At 40.9% G+C, this 17,499-nt stretch overlaps 1 protein-coding gene across 8 annotated transcripts in view; it reads left to right on the forward strand.

Moving 5' to 3' along the window:
* The window catches only part of LOC111874028 (dynein heavy chain, cytoplasmic), a 112,713-nt gene that overhangs the window by 21,727 nt on the left and 73,487 nt on the right, over positions 1–17,499 (forward strand). For 4 of the 8 annotated variants that reach the window (XM_023869163.2, XM_023869180.2, XM_023869154.2 and 1 more), the window contains exons 13-25: positions 1,607–1,645; positions 5,597–5,668; positions 6,577–6,840; positions 8,013–8,156; positions 9,223–9,489; positions 9,784–9,905; positions 11,614–11,797; positions 11,934–12,047; positions 12,267–12,413; positions 13,624–13,846; positions 15,025–15,281; positions 15,927–16,136; positions 17,230–17,376. In XM_023869163.2, coding sequence (XP_023724931.1) covers positions 1,607–1,645; positions 5,597–5,668; positions 6,577–6,840; positions 8,013–8,156; positions 9,223–9,489; positions 9,784–9,905; positions 11,614–11,797; positions 11,934–12,047; positions 12,267–12,413; positions 13,624–13,846; positions 15,025–15,281; positions 15,927–16,136; positions 17,230–17,376 — 2,190 coding nt within the window. The remainder of the gene's footprint in view (positions 1–1,606; positions 1,646–5,596; positions 5,669–6,576; positions 6,841–8,012; positions 8,157–9,222; positions 9,490–9,783; positions 9,906–11,613; positions 11,798–11,933; positions 12,048–12,266; positions 12,414–13,623; positions 13,847–15,024; positions 15,282–15,926; positions 16,137–17,229; positions 17,377–17,499) is intronic. The other 4 variants (XM_023869208.2, XM_023869218.2, XM_023869189.2 and 1 more) reach the window with 1 other exon arrangement.

The following is a 17,499-nucleotide window of genomic DNA, read 5'->3' on the forward strand; positions in this document are numbered from 1 at the left end:
TTAAGATTCATCCATCAGTCAGGTTGGCTTTTTGGAAATAGTTTCCCCTTCATGAATTCCTAAAGAAAGAGTCACAGGAATTTGTGTCTGTGCTGCTGGGGGCCTGATCCCCTGACATGCATGCATGGAAGTTAGGATACTGACAGAAATTGCACTTGGACTAGAGGCCCCATGGGGAAAGCCATGATGATGTAATTGAAAATGATTGTTATCCAAAATTATTTCAGAATTCATACATTTGGAAGCTTAAAACTGGGCTCCTCACCAGACAGCATTATGGACTCCTGACTTTAACATGCTGTGGCTTATGGTTTGAGGTATGGGTCTATTTGTCCTGCCTGGCCTCTTGTCACCCCAGCAGTGTTGAGACTTGTTCCTTTAGCTCTGATGGCAGGACAGATACCAGCACAAAAGTCTTTCAACTTCATGTGAAGTTTGAACACAATTGGGGGTCTCGTTCTCCTCCTCTTCCTTCTCCTCTTCCTCCTCTTCTTTCTCCTCTTCATCCTCTCCTCCCCCTCCTCCTCTTCTTTCTCCTCTTCCTCCTCATCATTATTGTTATTCATATAATTCTTATTCTTATTACTTGCATTTCTCTTCTTCTTCTTCTACATCATCATCATCATCATCGTCATAACACTGTTTTGTATGGGTCAAATAAAATCTCCATTCTCTTCTGTTTTCCGACAATCTTTCTTTCTCAGTTCCTTTCCAAGCCTTTCTTCACTTCTTGCTGGTCTTAACAGTATTCACCTAAACCATCTTATTCTACGTCATTCCAGTGTCTGTGTTCCTTCAGTATTAATTTTAATGCACCTTTAAATATCCTTGTTCTATCCAGTCTTAATACATGACCAAACCATTATAATCATCTCTTACAAGTCTGTTAGCAGATGCTGATTTCCAATGTCTTTGCTAAGAATTTTATGTCCAGCACTTGGATTTTGTTTCTGTTTCTCTTTGTAGAAGTCCATGTTTCAGCATTGTATGTTACCATTGATTTCAAATATACTTTGTAATCTGTTTTGCATTATTCTGAACATAAAGTGTTACTTCTTTCTGAGGGCTGGGAAGGGAATTGTTTGTGAGAAAGGCATACGCTGGGTCTCGCTGTCTTGATCATGAGATCTTTGTCTTGGAAGTCATTTATTTGTTGTGGTTCAGAGTCCATGTTAAGCTGTAGGTCCCCTGAATCATCCTATGTAAGGGTGGCATTAGCTTCTGTGCCTCGCGAACGGGCTCTTCACAGCTGCTAAGTCCGGCAGAGGCTCTAAGGTCAAACAGATGATAACTGCAAGCATATCCACAGTGGCAGCTTCAACATAATTTTTAGCATTCTGTTACAATCGTATTCAATCACACTGTGTAGTATTTACTTCTTAGCTTGTATGTATTCTGTAATCCTTTCTCTTCCCATATTTAGCTAATGACTTAAGCGGAGATTGCTAATTGTAGTGTTACAACCTACATAGTGTGGTTTCTTCCAGGTCCATTAAATGCTGTACACGACAGATCAGTGATCCTATTAATGCTTTTTCATGTTTGTGATCGTGTGGGGATAAATTAATATGTTTTCTGTTTTTTCTGGTTTCCCACCAACAACTAGCTCACAAACCGGAGTTCCCCAAATAGTCCATCATTCAAGGTAGAATTTGCAAGTGGATTTTGGACTGCTAATATGTTAGAATTTCATGTACCACATAACCTTATCTGTTGATAAGTATATGTAGAAGGAAGTCATGCATGTGTAACTGAGCTTCAAGGTTTCTTGTTGCAAGAAGTCAATGCCCTGTCTTGTTTTCTGTTCTTTTTTAAGACATAAGACAGTGGAACCCTCAGTATCTTGTTCTCATCCTTTTATTCACCAAAACTCAACATTGGTCAAACGAGGCTGGTGGAATCAACGGTAGTTTGTTGTGTGTGACTTTGGCTTTTGAGAATCGGCTGAGTGGAACGTTGAAGGTTTTCTAACATTTCAGCAAATGTTGCATTTTGCAACTTCAGGGTTAATGTCTTTTGGGGTGTTTTGGAAGCCCTTGCATAGTAGATCTTGCAGTGGTTGGTGAGTTGGAAGTGAAGCTCTGATTAGACAGAACAGAGGAAGAGGGTGCTGTCCAGTAGGGAGCGGTGAGATGACAACTTGCTGAAGTTTCTTGAATGCCAGAGTTGTACATGAAACTCCAGCTGCAAAGACCTGAGGACAAGGAGTACTTCATCACTTGCATGTTGGAAATATGTTACAGATGTACTGTGCATAAAGCAAGGAGACAGACAACTTAAATGTCGACGGTTCTCTCTTAATGAATACACACGTCTCATGTTCAAGATGATAGAACAAGTCAGGTGCTATGTATGTATTTTCAGATTCCTGTATTTAGCAGTTGTGGTGTCCAGTTACACACAAAAGCTGGATTCTCATTCTTCCATTTTATGTGATTCTTTTCCCCTTCATTGAGATGGGTAATCAGGTCTATACTATAAATATAATTACTTAAATTATACATAAAACCAAGCCATTTATCTCTCCCCCTGCTACTCCCCCCATAATAGTAAAGTTGTGGAAAGTAGATTAAAAACTGTGGACAGAATTGTGTATTCCACCAGCCTCAGTCCACTGAGTGGAATGCTGTTTCCTCTTGTCATATTCTGTTTTTGTCTACATGTCTGTGTACTGAGGAATGCAAATGTAGCAACTGTAACCTTGTGGAAGTAGGATCACATTCACAAGTGTAGCCAAGAAGGGTTCAGACATGTTTCTGTCCATTATAAAAGTTAGTCAAGTCAAGGACAAATTCATAAAATGCACAACAATTATAGCCAGAGAAAACAATGTATTTGAAGGCTACTGGATTGTGGGATGATAAGTCATATAGTGTGACTGAAAGTTGTCAGCGTATTGCAAGTGCCTGCTGCCTCCATCTTCATGGTAGAATGACGCAGGATCCTCCCAAGATGTCTATAACTTTCTCTTAGACTCCATGTCATCGTATCCCAGAAGAAAGTAATTTTTGCGTTTGCTGTCATAAGACTCTCAGATCTAATTCAATATAATTATTTCTGGTTATGTTGTTTCTAGTTAAAGAATAGTGTTATGATTTTGTTTTGCTTTTCTTGTTCTGTAAGAGGTTATTCTATATGCAATCTGTATAATAATTGACTACACTTCAGAGCATATGATGCATTTTTTTGCCTTGCTACTTATTATGTAGGGGCTTAGACTTTTGTGGGTTCAGTGAAGAGCTGCATAACTTACAAATCATATTACGTATAGGTTTGAGTTCCTGCTGTAAATTTATGTTGTTTTACAGGCAACAAAATTTTGGCATTTCTGATTCAGGTGGTTAATTTTTAATTGCATGTATAGTTGAATTCTTAATGGTTTTCAGGAAGTAAATGAGTGTGAATTATAACATTGCTTCTGTACACATGAGAATGTTGTGATAAATTATAGTCTCATGGAATGTGACAGGGCATAGTTCGATAGATGTGTACCGACATTCTGGAGGAACCTGTTTACCAAACTACATACATGACATCACATCTCAGGAAACTGTAACCGTAACATTTGCTGCTGTGAGAACCTCAGATATCACACTTTTATGAGTACAGAAGCCCACATAAACCATAGAACAAACAAAAGTGGAGTATAGGCATTCAGCATGGAAAATTGAGGTAGCAGGTTCCTGCAAAACATCTCTAACTCTATGCCAGACTACATATATGAGCCTCAGCTCTCACAAAGATGAAGTAATTGCTTTCAGTAGATCATGTGGATGCTTCAAGAGCAGGTAGTTTAGAATTTATAATTAGATGTTCCCTTTTGCCCACAAACTCTCAGATCTTAATATTAACCTGCTTGTTAATGGTGCATCATAATGCATGCACACATAGAACTGAAATGGCCACTGTTTATAGTCATCATGTTTTATGGGCTGCTAGTTAATCCAGTGCGGACGGTATGGAAAGTATCTTGCTTTTCTGTTTTGTTTGAGTGAAACTTTATCCACTGTTTGTGTTATGTGTGATGAGCAGCGGCTTTCAAGTATGGCATTATGGCCTCCAAATATAAGCATATTCTTGGTATAAATATGTAATAGTTCTGAGCGTTTGTTAATCTGAAATGTAAGTAAACTTCATGATTGTAGTATTCACTGATTGTTGGCAGATGGGTGTAAAGCTCGTGTCAGGTCTTACCATGTATCATCTCCATATGTTAGTAATGTACCCCCTGTCAGTGTAACACTGGGCTGCAATCAGCTGTAACTCTGTCCTGCGTGTAGTATTTCTTTCTTGATGCTGCTTTTGGCTCATACATATACAGCTTTTTCCCTTTCATGTTTTAATTTTATGCTTTTCTATCCATCAATTTTTTTCCAGCTTGATTGGATGAAGAAGTAGCGTTGGTAGAGTACTGTCTTCTGAGATGTGCCTCCATGCAGTCTGGTACCAGAGCAGAGTGCTCTGCTTGCTGCCTACATGTTCCTGGTTGCTTGCATGGCTTACTCTTTGATCCTGAAGATGAAGACAGTACATTCCTCAGAAACACTGGCAAACTTCTGTCAGACTACATGGCGTTGCTCCCCAGGAGACAGTACTCATCATAGTGACCGCTGTGAGAACCTCTGGAAGAACTCTACTGACATTTTGGGAGAACATACTGCCCCATCTTCAGGGTCAAAGAGTAACCCAAGTAAGATCTAAAAGTCTGTTATGATGGCACATTGCTACAAGTATTACGTTTTTGGACATTATCCATCGTCTTGTCTATTTTCTAAAAACCGTCCTGTTTATTTTTCAAAACGCAATGTTTTGGAGACTGGATTCTGTTCCTGTTCTCAGGTAAAACCTACTCAGTTTGATCCAATAGATAGAGCTAATCCTTATCTCCGGACACCTATGCCAGTTTCAAGAAGGTGTACATTGTGTTTTGGAAAATAAACAGGATGGTTTTTTAGAAAATAGACAGGACGATGGATAATGTCCGAAAACATAATACTTGTAGTATGCATTGTGCTTGCATCTTTAGTTTATTCCTTAACCCTCAGAATGAAAACAGTATTTTCCTCTGAAATGTCAGTAAAATGCTACCAGACTACATGGCATCACTCTCTGTAGTTACTGCAATGAGAATGTGAAATCTTACAACGTACGTCAGTTTGGTTTGTGTACAGCCATATTGTGATGGAAGATTTGAGGTTCTCATTGTGGTGACTGTGACGAGTTCTTTCTTCTGTGATGTCACTCTGTGTAGTCTGATGAAAGCCAGCCAGCAGCATTTTGGAGGTGCATGTCCCCTGCACATTCAGAGTTGACAAGTGCACCAAGTAAGAAACCAATTCTGTTTGCTGGTTTCTTACTTGCCTTACTCTGATGTGGAAGACAGAGACAGTGAGTTCCTCTGATGTATAGTTGACTTTCATCAGACTGAATGGCATTTGTATCCCAGAAGACAGAACTCTTCATATTGTTATGGACTTTTACTTGCAATATTGAAGAAATACATTTTTGCAGATTGGTGTTATTATACAGAAATATGGCAAGTGAAAGTTCAGAGTTTGTTACAGGAAATATCACAATTGGCTATGTTATGTTGCAGATTGAAGATAAAGCCAGCATTATTCCTCTTGTTGCTGGAATGCGTAGAGAGGTCCAGATGCTTGTTGCTGAGGTAAGCAGCTGATGTAGTTTCTTTATTGGAGTGGTTGTAAAACCTAATGTACATTTAACTCTATTTATTCTAGTCCGTCATACTAGTAAACTAAATTATAGAATAATAATTGTTAATACGAGTGCCTCAAAACACAGCAGTAAGGAAGCAACCAGACATCACAATGATACGGAACCATAAAAGGCTAAAAAAAAAAAAAGGGTCATCACTGCAAGGACCTCTGAGGACTCCAGATATATAACCCCAGCATTCCAATTTAACAGAAGGGGCGCAAGGACACGAACCAGATTGGTCTACTATGTTAATTATTAGGCATTGATAAGATTTTAAACCAAATAATTGTAATAACTTTTATATAAATCTGCTAAGTAGTAGCTCCTGAACATGTTGATGGCATGCCTTCTGAAGATAGTCAGCTGACCGAAACATGTGAAGGCAATAAATACCTACAGATCGAATCACCCTGGATGGTGTTAACAGTTGTTATTCTAACAATTTACTAATGTACATAATTTACATTTGGTAGACAGATAAACTTTGCCTTGTGTTACATTGAAGGGCTGGTTACATGAGGAAATTTTTCTTAAGATAGACTAATGAATTCAACAGCCGGTCACTGTGGGTTTGCCATGTGCAGATCAAGTATGCACAATTTTCCATTGTTCAGACTTAAAAATACCAAATTCCATAAATATTTGAGGATTAATGTTTGGTTCGTTAGTTAAAAAGTTCTCTACTGACAAAATCAGAGAACTTCAGAGCGGAAGAGTTCCTCTTCTGTCAGAGCACTTAGTTTAATATCCTAGAAGACAGTCATCTTCAGAGTCACTATACTGACTGAGCTTGTTTAATTGAGATCTGTAACTTTTATTTGCAACATTTTCACTATGGTGAATATGTACTTGCAGGGCATTGCTCTTGTGTGGGAGAGCTACAAGTTGGACCCGTATGTTCAGCGGTTGGCAGAAGTGGTCTTCAGCTTCCAGGAAAAGGTTGAAGACCTTCTAGTTGTGGAGGAACAGCTGGATGTAGATGTCCGTTCATTGGAGACATGCCCATATTCAGCAAATACTTTTGCAGACATCCTTGGTAAAATCCAGCATGCAGTTGATGATTTAAGTCTCCGACAGTATTCAAACCTTCACATATGGGTGACTCGTCTTGATGAAGAGGTTAGTGATATGTGAAACTGTGGTGTGGTGTGTGTTTTGACATGACTGCCATGTCAGTCGCCAGAATCTCCTCCAGATGCTTAACGCATTGTAACCCGGGGTACCAGTATCTGCTCTCTGATACTTGGATGCATTGCTGTGTGTCCACTGGTTGCATGGGAGCTCTAAGGGAGTATGCCTACTGTGGCCTGTGGGTACTGCAACCCACTCGTTGGCTTCTCCGATAGTTCACTCTAGTGTAAAAATGATACATGTCTCAACACAGTGGCCTGGGACAAAAGGTAGAAAAAATCATGATGACATTCAAATTGTTGAGTGTACTTATGAAATTTTGATATGTGAGGAATCTTAAATCGGTTTTGATGAAGCTGGAAACATAATTTTGTTGCACTGAGGTTGCTGTGTGCTCGTGAAGTTCATTTTGCCTCATAATTACAGCACTGAGCCAGATATCTGAAGCCGTATGAAGTGATATGGCTAAGTGCTGTAATTATGAAGCAAAATGAATTTCACAGGCAAACAACAACCTCAGTGTGTTCTGGAGATGACCAGTTTGAATCTGCACTAGGACATAGACTATCCAGTGCTTTTCCATGGTTTTTCTCAGTCCCTTATGGCAGATGCTGGGATGATATCTTAAATTAGGGCACATTTATTTTCTTCCTCATCCTTTCTAATTCATTATTTTCTGTCATCTGATCATCTAATGCTGTATAGTCTAAGCTGTTGACAGGTTCAGTAAATGAGCTACCCCCTCCTATGGTGCTACAGTCCAAATTGGGCCTTGGCCTTCCCAATTATGTGCCTCCATTTGTTCCTGTCCAGCGTCCATGCTTTCCAGTTCTTCACCTTCAATAATTCCTTCATGTCTGTCTGGATGCCTTCCTTCCATCATTTCTTTGGTCTGCTTATTGGTCTTACTCCTTCCAATCTTCCCATCTTAACCTTCCTTGGTATCCTCTCTTCAGGCATCCTTATCACATGCCCTGCTCATTGTAATCTCCTCAGCTTTATGTCATTTACATGTATCTGCATCTCCACTGTCCATTCTCATTGACTAGCCCATATATACATCTCAGGATTTTCCTAATTTATAAATGAGCTACAGCTAAGCAGATAAGTATAGGCACTGAGTCAGAACAGTAATATGTATGAAGTATCTACATTCACAGGTTGAGAAGAACTTGGCTGCCCGTCTGCAGTCCGGTATCCAGGCGTGGACAAACGCTCTAAACGGCACCAAGAAGGAAATTGACCTGAGCATGGATACAGATGCTCCCACTCAGCCCACCCATAAGCCTGGCGGAGACCCACAGGTAAGCAGCCGAACTCCACAGAGCCTAAGAGCAAAGAATACATTTGTTGACATGAATTTTATTCTTCAGTAAATTTTAAAATTTCACCAGTTTTACTTTTGTTATGTATTTTGTAATATCTTACATATGCCTAGCAGTAAGGACAGATTTGCAGAGTGTCCTTCCAGTTGCCTGGGCTAATGAAGGGGAAGAGATGCATAAGTAATAGCATAGTTTATGGGTGCTCCACAGAGTTGCAGATATGCCTGAAGTGCCATGGAGATAAGCTGAAAACTGATTAAACGTTTCATGGATAGTAGGTAGTATACTGTACAGTCATTATCATCGGTAAACATTTTTTGTACATGTGGTATGAGCACTAAGAAATAGAAACACAGTTGTGTATGTACAGAAAAGATGGTGTTACACATCTTGGAGCATAAGATTATGGTTTTCTGAGATGTGACAGTGTCTGGAATGCCTCTGTGATCTAGTTGTCAGAGTTCCTGGCTACAGATCGAGAGGTCCGGGTTTGATTCCTGGTGCTGTCAGATTTTCTGAGAAGTAGTGGGTCTGGAACGGGGTCCACTCAGCCTCGTGAGGATAGTTGAGGAGCCGTTTCAAGGACATAGCGGTTCTAGTCTAGAAAACCGAAATAAATGGCCATGGGGATTTCTTTTGCTGACCACGTGACACCCTCCATCCGCTAAAGTTGGTACTAACTTTGCCGACAAGCGGCGGTTGCTTGGTCGGTATAGTTTGCTTGAGGACTAGAACCACGAAGGTTGTTTGTTTTTTGTAACATTGTCTGATTTGGTAGATAAGGGCTGGTACTGACATGTCAGAGGAACCCACTGCCTCCATCTTCAAGGTGCCCCTGAAACATTGGTACTTGTCCGTCAAATTACACATCCACATCAAGTCCAAGAAGACTGAAATCCCACTGCTATGAGAACCGAAAATAACATCCATGAGTTCGCTTTATAGATCATTAGATGAAAGTAGATGTCAAAAGAATTCTGCTTGTTAAACTGTTGGGGCTATCCAGTGGAAAGTAATTTTGACTGAATGTAATGTTTGCTTCCAGATTCAGACTGTGGTGCATGAGGTACGGATCACAAATCAGATAATGTACCTTTTTCCCAGCATCGAAGAAGCACGATTCCAAATCATGCAACAGTTGTTTGCCTGGCAAGCCATTGTAACATCTCAGACTCGTCTCCAGAGCTCTCGTTACCAAGTAGGCCTCGATCGTCCAACATCACAGACGTATCGCAATCTCCTCACCAAACTGCCACAAGGGAGCACAGTTCTAGAGTCAGCATATGAGGCCATTGAAAACAAGATTAAACAGGTATTCACTGTGTTTTAAGTGGCTGTATTTGTCTCTCTCCTGTATGTTGCTTGTTGCTGTCCAGTTAAAAAGTCTTGAAATGTGAGACTGCATTGACAGGAAGTGAAGTAATACACATCTTTATGGCACTGTTTATTCTTGTAGGTGGTTGCCAGCGCTTCAGAGGAATGTTCCTCTAACGTGATGGTATTCACCTACACCACCTTCTTACTAAAATCATGTTGCGTATAGTAATTTTAGGAACTGCAAATCATGAAATTTATGGAAGTGTCATATCTTTTTCATATCTCTTAGGTTCATACATATGTGGGTGAGTGGCTGCAGTACCAGTCCCTTTGGGATCTGCAGCCAGACAACCTGTACGGGAAGCTTGGTGAGGACATCAACCTCTGGATGAAGTGTCTTAATGATATCAAGTAAGTCACATTCTTGTTTGAGAGTACAGTTTCTCCCTTCCTGGTTTTGAGTCCTTTCATTTGTAAGGTACTTTGCAATGTCGTGGATCCTGGGACTGAGAGATCCCCAATTTGTTTATAAATTCACTAAATACAATAACATTTGAACTGTGTAATTTGTCACAATTGCTGTCCTTATCACAGTTTCCAAATTAAGGAGAATTTTATGATTTTTTTTTACACTAACTTCAAACATCTAAGGTTATAGCAAGTGCAGCAGCTAGCTGCGTAGGACGGTATTACCAGAATACAAAAATGAAAAATATATGTGCATTCTAGCGAGAGGAAAGCCAGAGATTGTTTGTAAATACGTAGTGTGTTCAAAAAGTATCGAACCTTTGGTTGGCAGAAATACATTTATTGATTTGGAGGTACAGAACCCTAATCCCCTTGAAAGTAGTCTCCTTGGTAATGCACACACTTCTCCCAGCGCTTCCGCCATTGTTGGAAACACTTCTGGAATGCGTCTTTTGGAATGGTGATCAGCTGGGCCGTCGCATTCCACATGATGTCTTCTCTTGACTCAAATCGGGTTCCTTTCAGCGGCATTTTCAGCTTGGGAAATAGCCAAAAGTCACACGGAGCCATGTCGGGGGAGTAGGGAGCCTGACGAACCACAGGGAAGTTGTGTTTGGCGACGAAAGTCTGAATCAGATGCGCAGTTTTGGTGCAAATTTCGCGAACACTCTCCTCATGCCCAAATCCTCGGTCAAAATTGAATGTACTGATCCAATGCTTACTCCTATCTCGTTCTCTAAGTTCTCGGACTGTGATACGACTGTCCTCCATGACCAAAGTCTGCACTTGCTCAATGACATTCTCATTTCGGCTTGTTGAGGGTCTGCCTGAACGCGGTTCGCTGTCCAGTGATGTGCGGCCATCTTTGAAGCAGTTGTACCACTCCTTTATCCGTGAGTTGCTCATGGCATCATCCCCGAAAGCCTGTTGAATCTTGCGGATGGTTTCCACTTGGGTATCGCCAAGCTTTTAGCAAAATTTGATGCAATATCGCTTCTCATGTTGTTCCGTCATTTTACACCTTACTGGAATCCGACGAACGCTCGCTACATGTCCTCACTCATAGGCCGACTGCCAGCGACTGATGCTTTCTGCGGGCGGGAAAAAATTCACGACTGCGCATCTCCACTGAAGGGAGCCTCCCGCGCTTCATTGGTTTAGGCGGGAAAGAAGAAGGCTCGATACTTTTTGAACACACCACGTATTCTATTTGAGCCCCTTTCATTTCTACATAATTGAGTCTGTGTGCTTATTGTAGGTTTATAGGAGAAAGAGTTTGTTTAAATACAGGGTTAATAATGATATTTTTCTTGTAGTTTCATTCACTGTTGAAATGTCCAACATTTTACCCAGCTTATGAATATTTTCCTGCATTTTCATATGAAATTGTGTCTGGGAAAAGTATCTTTCACAGTGTTGCATTGTGGGTTCTACAGTTTTGTGGTGACTCAATTACAAACTACTGAAAACTATTTTAAAGCCACCTATTCAGAGGATCCAGCTGGTCTGGAACCCTGTAACCTTTGTCAGAGAAGTGCAGTAGCAACTTACTGTCAGACTGTCATATCGTGAGGTCAATGTAAAATAATAATTACCATGACAGATTTATTCTTTCATAGTTATATGGCATGAAGTAATATTAACATTACAGGAAAACACGTACCACATTTGATACATCAGATACTCGTCGTGAGTTCGGCCCAGTTGTGATCGATTACGCTAAAGTGCAGAGCAAAGTGTCGCTGAAGTATGATTCATGGCATAAGGAGACTCTGGGAAAGTTTGGGTCTCTGCTAGGAAATGACATGTCACAGTTCCACACTCAGGTGTCAAAGGTAAGGTAACTCATGAACTAAACATGTCTGACATACAAAATGTGAATGGAATAAATTTTAAATGCATAGTGTTAATTAGAATGTGCAGTTAACAGCATTAGAAGTGTGTTGATGTTGAGAGCCATTTTCATTGCAGTCTCGTAGCGAACTGGAGCAGCAGTCAATTGAAGCGGCGAGCACTTCGGACGCAGTGACTTTCATAACTTATGTGCAATCTCTGAAGAGGAAGATGAAAGCATGGGAGAAGCAGGTAAATTTGCCAAACTTATGTGCTCACCATGGTGAGTATTGTGAGTGAATTTCAGAGCAGGAGTTGTGTACGAGTTCAGGTTAATTGCTTGCTGGAAGATGCAGGATGGCAGGAGAGTATAGTCTCCTGGACTGTGACTGTGTAGTTTAGAGAGCATCAGGATGTTTCAAGTTGAGTGGTGATGAAACACATTTTTATGCTACTGCGTTATGTTTCAAGGTGGAGGTGTACAGGGAGGGTCAGCGCATATTGGAGAGGCAGAGGTTCCAGTTTCCAAGCAGCTGGCTGCATGTTGATAACATTGAGGGCGAATGGGGAGCTTTCAATGAGATTATCAAGCGCAAGGATTCGTCTATCCAAACTCAGGTACAGAGACATGAGACAGTCTTATTTTAAAGGGTTATGAAGGTAATCTCCAAATGATGTCTTCAGTTTTAGTGTTTATGCTGCTACCGCAGAATATGTTCGTGAACATGAGAAACATTTTTGAATTTGTGTGTTGTTGGAATCTGTTCTTTCTTTCACACAGCCCTTTATTTTCAATTATCTGAAAGCATTCTTACATCCAGTCCCTGTTTGCTTGGCCTGACATGAATGCCGACACACGTGTGGCTACAGTATATTACAGTTTTGCACTGGTAGATTCTAAAGGATTCTGATGATGCTGTATAACACTTAGAATCATTGGGTTTTTGGACTTTGTCCATCATGTGGTATTCTAGAAAATAGAAAACACAGTGTTTTGGAAACTTGACCGAAACAGATCCATTTTCTGAAATGTGTTTTCTAGTTTCTAGTACGAGTATACTGGACAATGGACAAAGTCCAAAAACCCATTTCATCTGAGTTTTGCACTGGGTTACCAGAAATACATTAATCATTGTTACCAGTTGTCTACTAGAGGAAGCAGAGTTGTTGGGAAATATCTTCATCCCAGGAGGGAAGAATGAAGTGTGTGCAATTTAGGGTATTACAAAACAATATTTTGGGATGTCAGGTCACCTATATTGCTAAAGTATTGATATCAAGGCATTTGAGCTCTTAGACATGTAACTCAAATTGGGGTACAGAATTTGATGGTGAAACTTACTGTGAATTACTTCAAGGACCACTGACTACATTGAGTGATAATATTAGGATGGATCATTAGAAAATAGGTCGAGATGATGGGGGTTGGGTAGAAATGTCTGAAGATCATGTCCAGAAGCTGAATTTGGTGCTACTAGTTTTGAGCTTTTGTATTCTGCTGCCGCAGGGTTAGGCTGGGACCACATGAGTGCACAAAATGCGTCTGTTGTAGAAATAAACAAAAGAGGTGAATGCTACGCTTTCTTCTGGCTCCATTGCAGACAAGAAACTACGCACCGCGTTCTGTAACTGTGTGGTGTCCTCAGCAACATCCGTCATAAAGTACATTCGTTACAACGGACGCATTTTGTTCGCTCGTGTGGCCCCAGCCTTAAAGTAGTATTCTTGGTCAGTCAGGTTTTGAAATTACCTATGTCTGTCACAAACATTTTGGTGATATTCGTTACTTGTTTCTGTTCATGATGACTTATGTTGTTATCGTGTTTAGGTTGCAAGCTTGCAGATGAAGATCGTGGCTGAGGATAAAGCAGTGGAAACACGTACCAATGATTTTCTCAATGACTGGGAAAGGAACAAACCCGTTGAGGGTCATCTCCGACCAGATGAAGCCTTGCAACACCTACAGATGTATGAGAGCAAATTTGCTCGGCTTAAGGAAGAGCGGGATAACGTTGCGAAGGCTAAAGAGGCCCTAGAACTTCAGGAACCTGGTAAACTTGCACACAATAATGTGTATGTGCTGTTGTAATGGTAGTTTTAAACAAAACAAGACATACCAATGAAGTGAAAATGTGTTCAGAGGCATATTTTATTACTTGTAGTTCAGAATGTGATAACCTGTTTTTTTCCTTATCCTTCACCTAAGTAGAGAACTGTAAAAAAACTATGGATTTTTATAGATCTTTCTTTTTAGTTATGTTCTTTCACTACAGTGAAATTCTGATTCATGACGTGCATGGTATCAGATACAGCTGATCCACATGTTACAGGTCATGACATTCAGCAAGCAGAACGCAATGATTTTCCCCACACTTCATTCTTATTGTTCTTATCTTGATTTCACATCAGATTAGTGATGAGTTACTCAGTGAAATGCTGGATTTACCACTTATCCTGTTTACTACCTTACTTGCTTACTTACTTGCTTACTTACTCACTCACTCACTCACTCACTCACTCACTCACTCACTCACTCACTCACTCACTCACTCACTCTCACTCACTCACTCTCTCTCACTCACTCTCTCTCACTCACTCTCTCTCTCACTCTCTCACTCACTCACTCACCCACCCACCCACTCACTCACTCACTCACTCACGGAGCTGAGCCCTTCTGGAGGAGCTGCCAAACCCGAATGTTCATTACCATGTTCACAAAAGCCCTCCACTGATCCCTATCCTGAGCCAGATCAATCCAATCCATACCATCCCATCCCATCTCTGTAAGATCCATTTTAATATTGTCCACTGACCTACACCTTGGTCTTCCCAGTGGTTTCTTTCCTTCTGGCTTTCCCATCAATGTCCTATATGCGTATCCTGTTTACTACCATAGATTAATTTTTACTGTTGAGATTTGCAGTAGTGTTTTGTTTGTTACACAAACATTGTTGCACATTATCCATTGTTTTGAGTATATTTGATGTGCACAACATTTCAAAAACTGGAGCCATTTTCATCATGAGGTTTAATGGGGAAAGGTTCCTTTTCATCTGGGCATGTTAGAAAGAAATCACTGGTTTTCTAATGGGCCCAGCTGAATGGAATCGTTTACACCTGATGGTGGAAACATTTGGTTTCCAGAATGTTGCAGATATGAAATATATCCCAGACTGTGGAGAACGCACAACATTGTTTACTGATCAGAAAGCCATTTTTCCTTCCATAGGAGGTGTAAGCACAAGTGAAGACAGGATGCAGGTTGTTTTTGAGGAACTGCAGGACCTGCGAGGTGTGTGGTCTGAACTATCTCGTATCTGGGCACAAATTGATGAGATACGCGAGAAGCCATGGCTGTCAGTCCAACCTCGCAAGCTGCGTCAGCAGCTGGACACACTCATGGCTCAGTTGAAGGAACTTCCGGCAAGGTTGCGTCAGTATTCATCATACGAGTATGTGAAGAAGCTGCTGCAGAGTTACACCAAGGTGAGAAATCTGCCGGAGGTACTTTGGAGTTGCATTTATGGGCATGTATTGGTTGAGGTACTATGCTACAAGCTGGAAGGTCATGGGATCGAATTCTGATGAGGTGGATTTTTTTTTTTCAATTTACCTAATCCTTCCAGCCACATTATGGACCTGGGGTCAACTCAGCCTCTAACAGAAATGAGTACCAGGAACATTCTTGGGGGTGTGGGTAAAGGGCGGCCGTCACGTAAGGTTGACAACCTCGCTGCCATCTATGAGCCAATTGTCTAGAAAATGTGAGAACCTCAACATTTCACAACCCTGTGGGCTTCCACAGCCTGTTACAGGGATACCTTTACTTTTACTTTATGGATGTGGGATTGTGCTTTGTGAAGTTATTATAAGATAGTGCACCCACTCCATGAACAGTGGTACCTTGTACCTTGTGTAGGCAACTTTACAGATGAAAAGTTATGTGTAAGTAGTGCATTCGATTTTCTCACTGGCATTTGAGTACCAGAATCATCTTGGTGGATACTTCTCGGCTTCACACGCACAGGCCCATATCCTTTCGTGCTGTATGCCCTGAACTGTTGACAGTGCCAGTTAATAGACCACAGATAAATGAGATGTAAAGCTGATTTTTTATTCATACTTTACTAGGTGAACATGATGATTGTGGAGCTGAAGTCAGATGCCCTCAAGGAACGACATTGGAAGTTGCTGATGAAACAGCTGCGTGTGAACTGGGTCTTGTCGGATCTGACACTGGGCCAAGTGTGGGACGTAAACCTGCAGAAGAATGAAGCTGTAGTGAAAGATATAATTCTTGTTGCGCAGGGAGAGATGGCTTTGGAGGAGTTTCTCAAGCAGGTACATGTTCCGCGTATTTGTTCAGTTGTTGGGGGGCACACAGTGGCGTAGTTGGTTGAAGCACGATGCTAGAAGCAGGAAGGTCATGGGTTCAATTCCCTATGAGGTCGTTTGATTTTAAAATTGACCTAATCCTTCCAGCCGCACTATGGCCCTGGGATCAATTCATCCTGTAATGAGTACCAGGAATCTTCCTTGGGTTAAATGGCGGTTAGCGTGTAAGGCTGACAACCTCACCGCCATCTGTGAGCTGATTGTCTAAGAGCCTTGACCTCTCACAAGCCTATTGACCTGCATGGTCTCTTACTTTTATTGCATCCAGTGTTACAGCAGCACAGAAACTTCAGGCATTAAAAAACTCAGGTCTTCACAGACATTTCCCTCATGTGGAGAACAGATACATGCAGTGATAAGAAGAGGAGTTAATCAAATTGAACAGAACAGTTAAATCACACAATTAATACTATTATTTTTTCTTTATTGCTAGTGGGGTGGGACTAAGTACCCTGTACTGTGGCCACTTCTGGCCTATTGTACCAGCCCCAGATGATAGGTGAGGGTGATTGTGGAGCAATTGGTGGAATGAAGATTGGCAGAGGAAACTGAAGTACTCGGAGAAACCCTGCCCCAGCGCCACTTTGTCCACCACAAATCCCACTTGACCAGACCCGGGATTGAACCCACGCTGCCGCGGTGGGAAGCCAGCGACTAACCGCTTGAGCTATGGCGCAGCCCTAATTAAATACTAAATGAAATATTTTATGGGAACATCATGTTGTGTATCATACCTGATATACGGTGATTCATTCACGCAGCAGTATACACTTAATCAAATTATATACCTTTCACTTTATTGTGCTACATGTTTTGGCCCAATTATCCATCATCAGGATGATATTACTTTAAATTTTCCACATAACTGTTTTAATTAAATACTAAGTTAAATAAAAGAGCTTCTTCAAACTTTGAGGTTTTCACACTTATGGCTGTTAGGATTATGGTGGTCTGGGATGTGACACACCCCTGAAGTATAATATATTTCCATAAACTCTACTCACCCAAGATATAATGTGTAATTTGGTGCTTGTTTTAGGTTCGAGAGTCATGGCAGAACTATGAGCTGGACTTGATCAACTACCAGAACAAGTGCCGGTTAATCCGAGGTTGGGATGATCTTTTCAACAAAGTGAAGGAACACATCAATTCTGTGGCAGCCATGAAGCTGTCTCCATACTACAAGGTATCTATCAGAACGTGTTAGTTTATTTGGCTTTAATGTATAACTTTGAAATTAGCTACCACCACCAAGTTTTGGCTGTGGCAAAAATAATCTAATTTTTCAGCCAGTAAAGAAACTTGTATA

This window comes from Cryptotermes secundus, unplaced genomic scaffold (assembly GCF_002891405.2).
Source record: "Cryptotermes secundus unplaced genomic scaffold, Csec_1.0 scaffold47, whole genome shotgun sequence".
Taxonomy (NCBI): domain Eukaryota; kingdom Metazoa; phylum Arthropoda; class Insecta; order Blattodea; family Kalotermitidae; genus Cryptotermes; species Cryptotermes secundus.